Below are 15,992 nucleotides of genomic sequence, written 5' to 3' on the forward strand. Positions count from 1 at the left end.
CTTGGAAATGGAAACATTTGTACACTTGAGTTCAAGTGAGACAAACCTCATCCCTTTTGTCACTCAGGAAAAACACAGTCAAAGGGGAAGATTGTCAGATTCAGGTGCAGTAGGTTTGTTCCTACAGGGAGATGGGGACCCACACAACCCAAATATTTATGAAAAAGGGGAGCAAAACACAACAGTGCTGGAACCTGTTACCTCTGTTTGTTAAAAGAGCTTTCAAATGTGATATTCTCTTCCACTGTGGCATTGAGCAGCCAAGGCTTCTGGGATGCATAAGCTACTGCACCTCTTTTCCTGGGAAAAGAAACAACACAAGAGTTTCCTCCTTACCAGTGCAATTGCTGCTTTTGGAAACCATTTTCTTGTAAATGAAGAAACTAATAATTAGTCTTCAAAAATGGTTTCTTTTCTTTCAGACAATCAATAACTTTTCCATCAAGGAAATACATAAGATGATAAATTTCCAACAGAATACTGAAATTGTTTACCCAGCCGAATTTCACTTTGTTCCCTCTTCTCCTACTGTGAGGTGAGGTTTGGAGAGTCTAGCTCAATAAAGCTGCCTCTTGAGCAGAGTGGCTGGCAGGAGGAAAATTACCAAAGACTGAATCCCAGTTTGGATAGATTAATAAAAAAATATTAAATGCGTAGCAGATCACTAGTTAGACAAGACATTTCAGGAGGGACATTCTAAAAAGAGAAAATATTTGAAAAATATCCAAACAGCTCCACACATGCACAAAGGCAATTCTCTCTGCTGCTTTTCCCCCATTCCAAGAGAAGTAGAGTTAGAAAGTAAATGAGTAAGTAATTCCCATGCCTATAAAGGCAAGGAAAGAACACAGACAAAAAAAAAAAAATTGCTGAATTTTGCCCACTGAAATGGCCCTCATAATGTTGCATCAGAAGGGACAATTTACCAGGTACAGTCAACAGGATCTTACCATGCACACATTATTTCACAGAAACTATTATTATTATTACTATTTAAAAAGGGAAGTATCTGTCTGCTAGAGAATTTGTGCTTTTGTTGTCTGTGGTGCATTAAGCATCCCAGTAAGGCAGAGCTGGGAGAAAGGCAACATCTTTTATCAGAGCAACTAATACTGTTGGAAAACTCACTGGCATACCAACCTTTCTAGAGAAAAGGGCCAAAAGAGGGATCATATGCCTAAAAGCATATCTGTTTTCTTCCTAGCTCTATCAGCTAATCCAATAAAAAGATAGGACCTCTCACCCAAACGTGGCCTTTGCCTGCTAGATAGCCATTATGGCAGCCTGTTTCTAGTTGCACCTGAAAGCAATTCAAACCATGACTTGGCAAAGTACATTTTATTTCTCTTTATAAGTTAAGGTCACTTGCCCTACTCATTTTCTTCAGGCTTTTACCAATCTTGTTTGAAAACCAAGATAGGATTCAATTTTTGTTGATGACCCGAAAGAACATACAATTCCACTATTCTGCTAACACGATTCGAAGTTGAAATTTATGATATTTCACTAGAATTTAATTATGCTTTATAGATTTTCTTTGCTGGAAAATGAAACAGAAATAGCTAAACAAAAGGAAAAAAAAAAAGACAGAAAATATCCCCTAGGCAGCTCAGCCTGCAGCCCCAAAATCTAATTCAAAGAGCATTCAGATCTGCCTCAAGAGAGAAGCATTTTTTCAATTAGTATGAAATTTTCATCCCAATAATTGAGAAAATATTGCTCTGAGCATTCCAAGATGAAGATGTATTCCCTTCCCCTCTTTTACCTGCTTGAAACTGTGACTTTGCAGCTCTTAATTCGCAATGTGATGAAAAAGTTACTGCTAATTTCGTTTTTGAAAAACAGCAGCAAACCCTTGAGGAAAAAGCTTTTACAGCTTTTGCAGAAAGTGCTCTTTGGTTGAGTAAAGATATGGGCCCTGCCAGTGTGATGCATTCCATGCTGAGAACCAGCACAATGTCTGGAAATACCACTCAAATTTGGATTACATTCTGCTTTTAGGACATCAGTGAGAATACATTACTGCAAGGAACTTGGCAATAGGCAATGAGCTTGCCAAAACTGATTATGGTCTGAGGATTTAGTAAGTTCCTCTAAATTAATTCTAATTGCAAATTGACACTAGGATGGTATATCAGGCCGATCGTATTTGGATAAACAAAAAGCCTGCAAGTGCTTGCAAGCTTCTTTTTCAAATATATGAAATCTACTGCATGTCCACAGTGTTGCTTACAGTAAAGAGACAATCAAACAATTGTTACTGAAACTGTGAGAAGCACATGGCTGAAAACCCAGAGAACAAAATATGCTGCAATGGAGTGTGCAAGACTTGCTCTGAAAGTCAGCCTTGAACATACAGAAGGTTTCACAGTTTTAGGACTGAATGCAAACCAATGGCTTAGGAGACAAAGGCTTTCAAGAGATTATTCTGCAAGTGGAAGTGATGGCTTCCTGTCCCCAGACTGCATAAATAACCATGTGTTTTCAGCCTTGGAGTGTGTTTTTCCCCTCTGATAACACAACAGACTAACCACTGCCTCTTATTTATCACAGAGATGCAGACAGAAGAATTCAGGCTTGCAATAAATAAGGAAAACCTTCCCTGAGCTCCCTGGAGACTATGAGCTTTGTCTAATATAGAATGAAGCCTGTTTACTAATTATGAATCAGATTAATTCATCAGAAACAACACAGTCAAAAGGAACAACATTTACTACTTTACAGTGTGGGTGACTGAGCACTGGAACAGATTGCCCAGAGAAGTTGTGGAGTCTCCCTCAGTGGAGGCACTCAAGGACCATCTGGACATAATCCTGTGCCATGTGCTCTGGGACGGTCTCCTTGAGCAGGGAGGCTGGACCAGATGACCTCCTGTGGTCCCTTCAACCTTACTCTTTCAGTCATTCTGTTGTGAAGACTGTTTGTTTAAAATTATTAATCTATCTCTACTTTCACATTTCAAGTCCAAGAGGCACAGTAGATCTTCAAGATCAAACACAACTAGTAATGAGACATTCATACATTAATTTAAGTGCCCTAATAAACCTATGAAATTTGGGATATTGGCAATTTTTAAAAGAAAACAGATGCACTTAAAATGCAGTGGAGTTAGAATTATGATGATAGAGGAAATAATATATTGCAAAGCCTTTCCTGGGTGTTTTGGGATTGCTGACTACAATTTTATCTTGATTACTTTGCACAATTCATTAACTTCTACTATCAGTCAATTCAAATTCAAATGTTCTCCAGAAATGAGAGAAATGTGTACTGTTCTGTATTATCTCTGCTTATGCAAAAAATATGCTTCTTGTATTTTCAGCCTGATGTAAAGTATGGGAGCATTTTGGTATTGCTCCAATGCAATTCCACTCCTGAGCATTCAGGAAGAAATCTTTCTGCCATTATTAAACTTCAAGGGTCACCTGCTTGTGTTTTTATTCGAAACGTTCACAGAGTCACAGAATGGCTGAGGTTGGAAGGGACCTCTGGAGCTTCCCATTATTTTTAAAATGTTGTACCTGAATTCCATGTCAACAGGAGATTCTTTCTCTGGGCTGTAGAAAACAAGCATAAGGGTTTTAAGAACATTAAATTATTTCAGACAGTGCAAATAACACCACAAAGTAATATCACTATGCTATAATTAAAAATACGGCAAAAATACTTCATTACAGAAATAAAGCTCTTTTTATGCTAAAGTTCTCTGCTACTTGATACTGACCTAAAAAGAGTAAAGTTTCAGTTTGGTGAAGTGCTGAACAGCCTTGCAGAAAGCCTTCAACACCTACAAGTAAATGTTCAAGACCTCAAAAGACTTTGACCCAAAATATTCTTCAGAGAACACCAAGAATGTTCTACAGGATGTTAGTGTGACAGAACCACCACAGGTATTCTTACAGCACTTAAGCAACTAGGATTCCCAGAACATATGATAATGTAGGTAATTGTTTCATCCAGTCTAACATTCTTTCCTACTTTTTAATACTTTTGCCATACTGTTGTGCATGTTACCTTTGCCATCCATTTCCATAACAGTTTCAAACATGAGAGTGTCTAATTCTGATCATACTTCTCTTGTATCTTAATGGATTCAAGTGGTTTCCCTTCAAGCTTGGCCCAGATTTTTCAGTCTCTCTGAACACAAAAAGGACTGAAAGATTTCAAAGTATCCTTTACCATGAGGCTTAGACACGAGGTACATGAAAGTTCCTCTAATACTACACACATATGGGGGCAGCAGTTTTGCACGACTCAGTCTGACAAGTCTGAGAAATAAAGTAAATGGGAGAGAAGAAGCTGGCAAAGCTAAAGAAAAGGCAGGGGAATAGCTGGAGAATCACAGAACCAAGAAAATATTCTAGTCAGTAAAAGCCACACTATTTAGCCTAAGTCAAGGAAAGGGAGGCCATGACACTGCTGATTTCAATAACTTCTCACTGAGTCTGGCAGGAACAGGATCATCTCTTTTACAAGATTTAGTATTCTGGAGGTTAGCGCCCCAAAGTCAGAAAGCTTTGTTCTTACTTAATTTGGTAGATATTCCCAAAATCCTAGTTGGGCTAGGTTAATCAGGTAAAAATAATTTCTGTGCCAACAGATGGACTAATGTCTTACTCCCCACACTTCTCTGTGCATGCCTGAAGAATGGCAGGTGAGAAAACAAACTTCTGACAGGATGTGAAAAGATGAAGAGAAGGGTAATGGGGAGAATTTGGTTTAATAAATGAGACTTTTAAATACTTGATACCATTGTTCAAAGTGCAGAATAATCTGGTTCAGATCTTTAAAGAAAGATTTTCAAAGACATATTAGTACGCCATTTTTAAAATCTCCAAATAGCAACGCTTTCATAACAGAAATCCAACTTTTCATAACTTGCTTAAGTGGCTTCAAAAATTGTATCCTGAGATAATGCAGTTAACATTTCACAGATTTTCAGAATACTGACTCTATATCTTCAGCACAGATTTTAGAAACCTTTGGGGTTTTTTACTGCAATCGATTTAGCAGGAAAACCAGTAATTGCATAGAATACCATACCTGAAATCTTCCCCCGTCTCACTGTCAGAAGTGCAGCTGCATCACAAATAGAAAGCAAAGACTGTTTACTTAAGTGAGCACAAGCAATCTGCCCCAGAAAGAAAAACTATTAAATTCCACTTAGTGCACAGGCTGCAAACATCACTTATCACAGGGCTGCAGTGCAGCATCTGTTCCCTCCACACCAACTGACTTGATTTCATCAGGCAAAAAGACTTGGTGACCCTTTTTTACCTTATAAACATTAATTTGACTCAACAAATAAAATCACCTCCACCCTGTCCTGGAGGTGCTAGCAGAACTGAGAAGTCCTTCTGTGACAAGAATTCAGTTCCATTATAAAAAGTTCATTTTCTGGGAAAACAAAATGATAATTCATGATACTGGGGTTGAGTTTGCTTTTTTCTTTTTCCCCATGACAGTAACTGCACCTTTACAGCATATAATGGGTTCATGTGAACCACAAATCTCACATTCAGCTGCCACATACTGTGTTCTGTGTCAGCCCTATCACTGGGGTGATGTGCTTGTGTAAATGTAGGCAGGTCCAAAGGACAGACAGGTTTTGGTTTTGCTATTTTTGAACGTGTTCAAAGACGTTCAGAGTTGTTTTGACAGGATGACTGGGCATACTTATTACTGATGCTAAATTCAGTTCCATTCAAAAGAGTGAAAAATTTGTGTGTCAAATGATATAAACAAAATCAAGGAAGAACAAAGTCTTTTATGCTTTAAAGAGGACAGTCTCATTAACTTTGTGCCAACACAACTTGCTTATAAATACCCAGGAGCGAACATTATACCTGCAGATTAAAGGTTGGTTTGAGAGACTTCCATAAAGTTTATGCATAAGCAATGACCACATCTAAATCAAACTTACTGTACAATTTGAGCGCACCAGCCAACCACCAGTACCTCTAGTCCAAAAGTCTCTGTACTGAACAAAGCTTTTCCACAGTAAACTCACACTCCACTAGTCTTAAGTGACCATGGGAACTCAGTGGCCCATTCTCCAAAAACCCAAAGCCTGTTGCATATTACCAACTAGAAACACATTCTTTACAGGAACCAGTGGTAGGCTGAAATACGAAATACCTTTTCCAGCCCTTCCATGAACAACACAAAGACTCTGAACCAATTGTGCATCAATTCCCTGATCTCTGTTTCTGCTGCTGTTCCTGTAGTACAAAAACAATTATTCTCCATTTGGAGTTTTAGCTCAAACTTCCCAACCCACTTTTCCCCACTTATTCTATCCCTTCTTTCCCCCTTTTCCTGCATAGTCTTGGCAATTAGGATGCCTTGATCTCCTACTAGTGCTGAAATGCCAAAGGAACATATGGTTGATAATGAGGTCTAGGTCTAATTTGTCAAGGTATTTTAGATGTCTAACGATGCAACGATGAGCTACTGAGATTTTCAAGCCTTCAGATTTTGATTTCCCACTTGAATAAAATTAAGTACTTGGATGTTTCTGAAAAACTCCAGTAAACATGTATTTTTAAAAACCAAGTTACTTTGTAGGCATAAAGACAACTTTATTTTTTTTTTAATTTGATGAAAACAGTCAACTCCGCATTAAGATGAAAACCTACTGTAAACAACCTTAAATCTTTATTTTCCTTCACATTATAAGGACTCAGGTTTCACATGCAAAAATGCATGTCCTGTTTAAAACAAAAGACATAATTATGTTTGAGCAAACTATTTCCCAATTAGGTCAGTTTTCTGGCATTATTTACTCCAACAAGACTTGAATTTGGTCTATTAAAAGTGAGATATTGCCCAAAAGAAATTAGCATGGCATATACTATATTTATTTACTCAATAACAGGCCAAATCATTAGCATTTACCACCTGCGCAGAATGTAAATAATGATTCCTCTATTTTTGCTAAATCCCTAACCATATTATAAAATATTTATACTGAGATGGTCTCCAGCTGCTTTGCACAAGAGGCATTAGTCTGAGCTGGATCTTCTGGACACACACAGTAACACAAACAACAAAAATGTCACAAATGAGCCATGTCTCACTTCTGATTATCTCCCTCCTAGCCCAGGAATAAATTACAATACTTTTTAAGGGTTTGAAACAAATAATTTTTATAAGAAATAAGCAAAAATGATACACAGCTAATCCTGTTTTATTCCTAAAGCATGGGGGCAAAGAGTAGGGAAATGACTTGTTATCCATCAGACCAAGGGAAGGGCCAGGAATAGCATCCAGATTTCCTGAGCACTGAGTAACATGCCAGCAGGATACATCCCTCATCTTCATAGCTATGACCTTGGAGGAAGAGAAGGGGAAGGAAATTTGGATGAACTAATTCAGGTCCATTCTGTAACACGAATGACTGAAGCCAAGCATTCCCAAAGAAAGAGCTGTAACAAGGAACTGAAGTGATTTTGGTGACACTTCTCATTGCCTGAGCTGAGGCTATGAGCTCTGATGATTACTTGATAAGACGACTCTCCTTGAACCTGGGATAAGGTTGCATGTTCCCAGTCAGGCATTAGTATTTGCTTATCAAATTAAGGGAGCTTTCATCTGATAGCTTTACAACACAGGTGGGCAGCCCACACTGGCTGCATCCATCACTCTGAATAGACAGTGCACATGGCAGCAGCTCTGAAAGATGAGACAACACATAATCTGTCCCAGTGCAGCCAGCACTTACAGTGCTCAGATTGTTTCAGCCACAAGTCCCTTTCTACATATCTGACAGATAGTGCAGCAAATGTGATAACAACTGAATTTCACCTTGTGATACTTTGGCACATATAAAAGACATGAAAACCAGCTCTGACCTTTCCACTCTTGTGAAGAACATACTTCTAAACAAGTGCTATTTAAAAACACAGCACAGTTTCTGATCAGAAACATCATGTCATCTGTTTTAGTTTAGCATCAGACATTCAAATTACACTTCTTAATCATGTTATGTCCTCTGTAAAAAATTACAGCCTTGCTGAAATGAAATTAGTTCACCTAATAAGGCTGCAGGGATTCTGTATGGTTCCTCACCACTGTCTGATTTTCTGCTTAGGGAAGTCTATTCTCATGGATAGATCACCACATTCTGGAACTTTGGCTTCTGTCCTTGTTTCCCTCACTAGCTGAAAGAGTCATCTTATGTTTCATTTTCCCTACCTAAAAAACAGATTACCTTCCTTTCTTGTACTGTTGTTATTACAGCACGTGCAATTCTGAGTAGTGTGACTGGCTTACACATGAAGGCTGGATAAAAATCACATCTCTTGACAAACACTCAAGGAATGTAGAGAACTGTTCCACAAAATAGCTGCGGAATCCATTTGTAACAATGACCCTCTGTCCATAAGAGTGTGTAGATTTGATTTATAGGTAGCCTAGTTTTCCTTCATTCCCAATCAGCTGGAAATAGAATTAATTGTTTCTCTAGGTTCTTCTGCAATTTGTTGAGTTTTACCTACAAATAATCATAGCCCAAAGAGCAAAGTGCAGTCTGTATGGGTAGGAGGTCTGGTACTGTGAAATAAACACGCCAAAAATGTTCACACACACTGATCAAACTGTGTATTAGAGATGGCAGGAATTTACTGGAAACCACATACAGGAGCTACAATATATTTTACCATCTGTCACCTTGCCTGAGGGTCAAGAGAACAAGTCCCAACAGAAGCTGTTGGATCTCAGGATCATTTTTTTCCCTTCCTTCAAGGCCAATACAAAAGTTACACACGAGTGGAATCTCTAAGTGGCTATCAGAGTCCAGGTGCTGTGTCCCCTCGGGAAAGGAGGAAGGATATGGCTGACTCACTCCTGCCACATCAGGCAGGATACATTGGGGATGACTCTGAGGTCACTGCCACTTGAAAGACACTCTTCAAATTCTCAGGCATTAGCCTGGTGCTGGGATGGAGCCCACATCTGAGCCAGGCACTGCTGCTCCTGGTGAGCCAGCCCCTCTTTAGAGCTCCATGCAAAGACATGAGCTCAGGACTGAAAGTGCAAACACCATTCTGTAGCTGCCCAACACCTCAAGCTCTCATCAATTCTAATTCCAAATTAGTTACAATTTCACTCAGGTTATGTTGCTGAAATGCAGAATGCCCAAGAATGATTGTCCATTTCTATGAATGGAATAGGCAGCTTGTTTCACCCTGGCTGGGGATTCTTTCTGATCTTAGAGTATGGTTTTTATCTTGACTGTGTATGTAGAAAATCTCCAACTCCACAGGTTCCCAGGAGAGATTTTGGGCATTTTTTTCTTTTGCACTACTACTCTAGTCAAGCTGAATTTTTAAATTAAATTCGAATTTTAAATTAAATACCCTTACCTGCTCCAGGATATGTTCCCAGAGATCTTCTGCATCTCACCAAGTATGGCCAGCAAGAGAGATGACTTACCACAGCCCACCTGCCCTACAATCATTGTTAGCTGACCTGCGAGGGTAGAAGGTATACATAAGATTATGATTTACCAAATAATTATGGAAAATAATCTTATTCTGTTCCTGTGATGTAATTTTGTACCTTGAGGGATGCGGATGTCAATATTGGACAATGCTGGAGGACCTTCAGGTGTCCAAGTGAAAAATCCATTTGTGATCTATACCAAGAGGGAGAGAAAAGATAAAGGGAAACCCAGCTTTAGAGCTCACTTTTTTTTCCCAACATCAGAGACACTTCTTTTTTCATTAGACTGAGCACAGGAACAGAGTTAGCCTTTGCCTAATGCAGGAAATGGATCTTCAAGTGACTGACTTTGCAAAGGACTGCACTTTGATGGGCAGAAATCTCTGAACTCAAACAAGCACTATTAGAAAATTACTAAGAATTCATGAGGAGAAGAAAAGTTTTCATTAAGAGTTTCTCTTGTTCTGCTGTTTGTAAGGTGGGTACATGTAATAAGTGAAATTATTACAACACAATTAAATTACTGACATGCCCAGTTTGCTCTCTGCAGAGCCCTGAATGTCACTTGAGACACAGTGCAGCTTATACAGCAATTACACCACCCAAATTCCAAGCAGACCTGCAGAACCTTCCATGAAATTAGATGTTGCTGCCCATTACAGCATTTTTTTTTATTTCTGACATGATTCTCAGATAATCTAGGTTTTGCTAGATACAGAAATTGTTTCATTGAAAAAAAGTAAAAGGAAACAAAGTAAAGGAAAAAAAGTAAAGGAAACAAAGTCTGTTCAGACTTTAAATGAAGATTTCCATGGATGAGAAACAAGGAATGGGAAACAATTTTAAAAGGCCTACACTTATACAGGACCCTCTTCCAGAGCCACTAAAGCCTTCAAAGCCTTTCAACTATGCAAGGTACAATTTTTCACCTACGAAGAATGGAAGGGGACACTTTTATCACACCCTTGAGACAAAATGATACTCCTATCTTGAGCAAAAGAAGTGTGGTGTTCCTCCCTCTGGATTATCAAAGGGAGCCAGAGGATCCTCTCTCAACTAATGCCCCTTCCTGGGCAAGAAGCTGCAGACAGTCAAAACCAGTTCCCTGCACGAATTCCCTGACCCAGGGGCCACTGGTGACAATGGTGTCAGCAGATGGAGCCAAAGATTATCCCCAGGCCTGGCTTTCTGTTCATGCCTTACAGAGATTACTGCACTGGCCTCTCCTTTGTGACAAACTCCTCTGTTGTCACTCCAGGCAGTCTTTTGACCCAGCACTGCCCCCAAAACTCTCTTTCAAATATTCCTTTTATTTTCCTGGAAGTCTGTTCAAGAAGGATCCTGCACCAATTCAGCATGTCTAAAAAAAAACCTGAAAGCATTACCAGTTGTCCTAGTTCCATGAAATTGAATTATTCATCCTCTTTTGCTGGAAATGCAAATGTAATAGCAGACTTCCTAAATAAACAGCTTCATCACTATAACAACCATCAGTATTTTTATTACTTCTGGCCATTTCCACAGCAATCCAAGAGCATCAGTATTCAAAGTGCTATGGATAATTGTAATTTTTTTTCCTTCAGACAAGTTAGATCTTTGGGAGTTAGTTTTCAATTTCATCTGGAGAAAGGCTACTAGGAATTCCAAAACAGGAAGGGAAGATCCATGATGAGATTATTTTGGCAATGTCTAGAACAAATTCTTCTTGATCTTCTTCATCCCATTATTCTATGCAGCCCCTGGAACTGGAAGAAAGAGTCTGGCATACATAAAAGGTTGGGTCAGGTGATGTTTTGAGGTTTCTTCCAACCTAGGCTGAGTTAAAATTTTTGGACCTGAGAACAGGGCTAATAACTTGAACACTTGAAATAGAAAATGGCTGGGTGAAATCTAGAGGAATAATTGCAACTAATCACAACCTAGATATTAGTAAATTCTTAAAAAAGGAGGACAGATACAAGAAAGGTGGAGGTTAATCTGACAAGTGCACAGGTGTCTGACAGTTCACACCAAACGCTTGTTCTTGAGCTTGAAACTGCCATCAGAGTACAAAAGTGACTATTAGTGAGCTAATATAAGTGTTATTAGAGTGACCTTCTTATCACCTTTACACAAAAATCATCTGCTTCTGTGATGTTAATGGGTCTTCTCATGTGAGAGGTGTAATTGTTCCAGTCCTCCCTGGCAGGCCTCTTGCGGTTCACAACCTTGAGTGGCTGTGCAAAATCAGAAGGACAGAAATAAGCACTAATTAGTGGCAGCATCAGCAAAATGTCCTAAACCGTAGCAACCATAGTGGGAATGATACAGTTCAGGATATTAGAATAGGGGTTTTGCAATTGCAAGAAATAATCAGTAGGAAATGGAAAAGTGAAAAATCTATTCTGGGTACAAATGACTGCAGTCACTTCACTGGCAGTGAGACAGCTTTACTCACCACTGCTTGGTACTTGCTGTGATTATCTGCACTTCTTAGCTCTGAAGATTTATCATGCTCTTCTCCAATTTCTTCACTTGACAGGAATTCACTCAATTTCTGCACACTGAAAGGGAAAAAACCCCACAGTCACACTTCAACCTTAGAAGTAAAACTTTTGTTCACTGCAATGTTTATTACAGAGCATCCCTACTTCAGCTGCTGTCTGCTGCACAGTTTGTTTTTGTTTTTTTTACAGGTGTATGAAAATGTTCAATGGGAAGTTAGTGCAAGCAAACTTTCAAAACCTGTCTTGTTGCCTATTAAAAGTGATATTTTAACAGTCTGTGCAGATGTTCCTCAAGTCTTGTCTCTTCTGACACCACCAGAGAGATCTCACACAAAGGTTTTTTCAGGCATTTGGTGGAACACAGAAGGGCTTCAACAGTGGCTTGTTTTGAAGCCACTCACCCAAGTAGAATTAGTGTCATTTATGCTGATAAATGGTGGCCCAGTCAGTCCTACTGAACAATCTTAGCAAGCTGCACACCCTGAGCCAAATTCAACCACCTATGGTGAAATATGATGTGCATAAGGTAACCAGATAAAGGAATATACCTTAACAGAATACTATTCAAGAGATGAGATATAAAAGGAATCCTGACAACCAGCAACAAAGAAGGAATAAAATTTTCACTAGCTGCTTCAAGATTTAATTAGCTAAGAGATAATGTGCCTTTATTAAGACATTTAACAGATCAGGGCATCAATTTTATCTCTGTACCTGACTTTATAAAATGTATGTCTAATCTACTCACAGGGACAGCAAATTAAATTTGTGAAAGAATTGGATTGAATCATGAACTCAACATCAAAGGAGCTCAATTAGCTGGAAATAAGTTAACTATCAGTCTTCAAAATGATAAAGTGCCAGAAGGCCTAAAAATAAATTTATGGACAAGAGCTGAAAAAATTGATTTAAATGTTTAGCCTTAGGCTAACTGGGGAGAAAGGAAAAACAATGCCACTGAAGTATTGTGATACGTGGTCATCTGTTAGGATGTCAATCTTGTAAAATAAGAATAAACCTGCCAAGACTTATTTTGCATTTCACTACCAGGGGTTTCTTCTTTAGGAGGAGACTTAATTTCTTCTAAGAAGCTTGTGAGAGCCCCCACTGCTGCCAAAACATTGTCGGATCCAGACATTACAGCACTGCCTGAGGCAGACTCCCTGCACAGCCAACACTTGTCCAACAAGCAGAGATCAAAGTCACCCAGGCACTCCCTAGGAGAGCACTGGTTCTAGAGTTTTTCTGTCAACCTGCCTGATTGCTAGTGGCAGCTGAGGACTGAGATCAGTGGGTCTCTTGCTGGATTCAGTGGAGGGAATTTAGCTAGAGCAGGTTCTACAATCTAAACAACAAAAAGGGGCAAGAATAACTATTTAGGATAGCATAAAAGGAATAATAATTAATTTTGAGATTAATTTCTGATCAGAATTTCTTAATGGGAAGGTCTTTTATCTCAAAGGAAGTGATTAGAAGCTCCACTGGTAGAGATATTAATATCTATTTTCACAAAGCTCTGGAAAACAAGGCTAGAAATCTTACCCTTTTTGTTCAGTGAACCAAACATTGACAAGAACATTTCAAAAGTCTTTAAACCAAATGATGGTTTAGATGCTGCCTAAATGGACTTGATATACAGCTGCACCTGTATTCTCTGCATGAAAATGACACTGATATTTGAGAAATTGCTCTGAAGATAGAAGGAGCAGGCAGAGAAGTCTCCCATGTATCTGCTCCAGGGTCTAGAGGGGTAGGAAGTGAAGATAGCAAACATTCTCAGACAAGGCATATCCCAACAAGAGTATGTCTCTATTAAGCCATCCAACAATCGGATTTTATTCTCTAGTTGTGTATCCAGGTGTCTGTACTCTCTGCAAATCCCTGCCCAATGCTCTGCATAATTCTGGAACTACTGCTCCTGAGGCAATTACTGAAGAAACACAGTAGAACTGTGAGAAATTCTTGTGTTAGAGGCAGCAGCTCTTATTTCAGGATGCCAGACTGTTCTAAACTCTTAAAGAACAGAAAAAGGACGTTCTCTGCAGAGCTCTTGCTGACAGTGCAATTCTGGTATTCCAATATCTCCACAGGGGAACTTATTTTTAAGCCACAGAAAGGACATATTGATTAAAACACAGTTATTTGCATAGCTGACTGGAAAGATGGTTTGATATTAAACCCAGTAAGAGACATAATGCCACTCTTGCTGCTTTACCTTTGCTGATTGAAAATGGTACACTGCACCCTTTGTTCCTGAACACTCACACTGAAGAAATCCATCAGTTGGCTCTGCAGTTTTACTTTTCAGTGGAAGAAACACTCCATATTAAAAAAGAAAACAAACCCAAAGCACCCCCACTATACAAAGAGGCATCAGAATTTGACGCCTTCCTAAAGACTTTGAACAGTTGCCCCTCTCAGAAGCAGACACTCAAGCCCATAACTTGGAAAATCTTCAGGAGTCCTACATGGAACAGAAGCTTTAAATCTGTCAATCACTCAGTGGCTCTGAGTGTGTCACTGACAATCCATGAGGATGCTTTGCAACTGGGTATGTGTGTAATGATTTAAGATACTGACAAGGTTATTGATAGTATCATTGTCCTTGCTATGTAGCATCAGGCACCAAAAACTGCAGCCAGTATTAATGGAGCAGGGTTTGTGAAGTGCCTGAGAAGCAAAGCCAGTAATGCTCTCTTACTATCCTCTACATGCTGGTTTCACTGCTGGATCATCTTCTGCTCCATTTAGTCCCTTTCTGTCATTCCAGGAGAAGCTGTCTTTGCACACTTGCTAGAAACAGTTAGACTATTTCAGTCTAAAAAAGCTGAAATACAGCTTTGCCAAGTTAGGTCACCTTTACCTGACCAGCTACTTGTTAGCAGGTAGGACACAGTTGCAGCAAGCAAAAAATAGCTGTGCTCAATTGGTGCAAACTCAACTGTCTGCTTTTTAACATTTACTAAACTATTTAAGCAATTTTTCCATGGCTTGAAAATACCTGGCACATGCATTTTGGCACATGACCAAAATGTTCCTCTGAAGGGTGAGGTACTCTAGAGAGCAGCACCACCAGCACTATAGAACAACTAATTCTGCAAAATTACCTGGGTGATACAGACAGTCAGGAAAGCAAGGATGATGTCAGCTTTGATACATTTTGATTTCTGTCTGCACCACAAGACAGAGCAACAGCCTGCCAACAAGAAGGTATCTCCAGAATAACCCAGCTAGCAACAATTAATACTTGGCTGATACTAATCACTCTCAAATTGTTCCTGTGGTATTAACAAGCACAATTCATTTGCAAAGAAATCCTTGGACAAGCCAGAATAAATGCCTGTTGGTAATAGGCAGTGTCAGTGTGGGCTCCCAGGCACTTTGCTGGCTGTAATCTTTGCATGACAATTTGCCATGGCTCTAGGGACTACCACAATGACTGCCAAACATTTCCTGCCAGCTGCTGATGCTCTCAGATTTCACACTCCTTAGGAGAGAGGACACAGCTGTGACTTTGCACTGTCAGGGAATTTTCAAACACTGAAGGAAATCTCAGCCTCATGCTGCTGTCTCCCTTCCACATCCAAAGCAACACAAAGGCAATTAAGCAAGGGCTGGTGTCCAGTCTCTGCTCCATAGTTTAAATAAACTGGTCAGACAGCTTCACTGGAGGTCATAAAGTTGTCCTAATAAAGAAAGAAGCCTGAACTCTGCTTCCCCTATCAGACAGGTAGAGTACACTGCATATGAAAAAGCAGTAGGAGGTTTTCACACTAATATGTTGATACTCAAAACCTCTAGTGAAACAGTAATTCTACTGGTTGTTATTTGCTTAGCTTTTGAACACTCAAACTAACGTTCATCAGAAAGTAAAAATTCATCAAGGCTGGATAAAACATTTAGTCATTAACTTACTGTGACTCTTAGAAGCGATTTTTAAGTTTTTTTGTTTGCTTGTTTCAGTCCAACTCTGCCTCAAAAGGCAGCAGCTGAAAAACCAAGAGATATATGCTGAAACACATGTCCTTCTGTGATTACCTTTTACCATTCTACATGCTTGAT

General features: G+C 39.3%; 1 protein-coding gene across 1 annotated transcript in view; it reads right to left on the reverse strand.

Moving 5' to 3' along the window:
- Positions 1–15,992, reverse strand: part of ABCC8 (ATP binding cassette subfamily C member 8) — a 73,580-nt gene that overhangs the window by 26,955 nt on the left and 30,633 nt on the right. Inside the window, exons 13-19 of the mRNA XM_066320837.1 lie at positions 11,882–11,987; positions 11,550–11,660; positions 9,562–9,637; positions 9,366–9,471; positions 5,044–5,079; positions 3,522–3,557; positions 202–300 (exon numbers count right to left, since the gene is read on the reverse strand). Of these exons, the coding sequence (XP_066176934.1) occupies positions 202–300; positions 3,522–3,557; positions 5,044–5,079; positions 9,366–9,471; positions 9,562–9,637; positions 11,550–11,660; positions 11,882–11,987 (570 nt within the window). The remainder of the gene's footprint in view (positions 1–201; positions 301–3,521; positions 3,558–5,043; positions 5,080–9,365; positions 9,472–9,561; positions 9,638–11,549; positions 11,661–11,881; positions 11,988–15,992) is intronic.

This window comes from Sylvia atricapilla, chromosome 6 (assembly GCF_009819655.1).
Source record: "Sylvia atricapilla isolate bSylAtr1 chromosome 6, bSylAtr1.pri, whole genome shotgun sequence".
NCBI lineage: Eukaryota > Metazoa > Chordata > Aves > Passeriformes > Sylviidae > Sylvia > Sylvia atricapilla.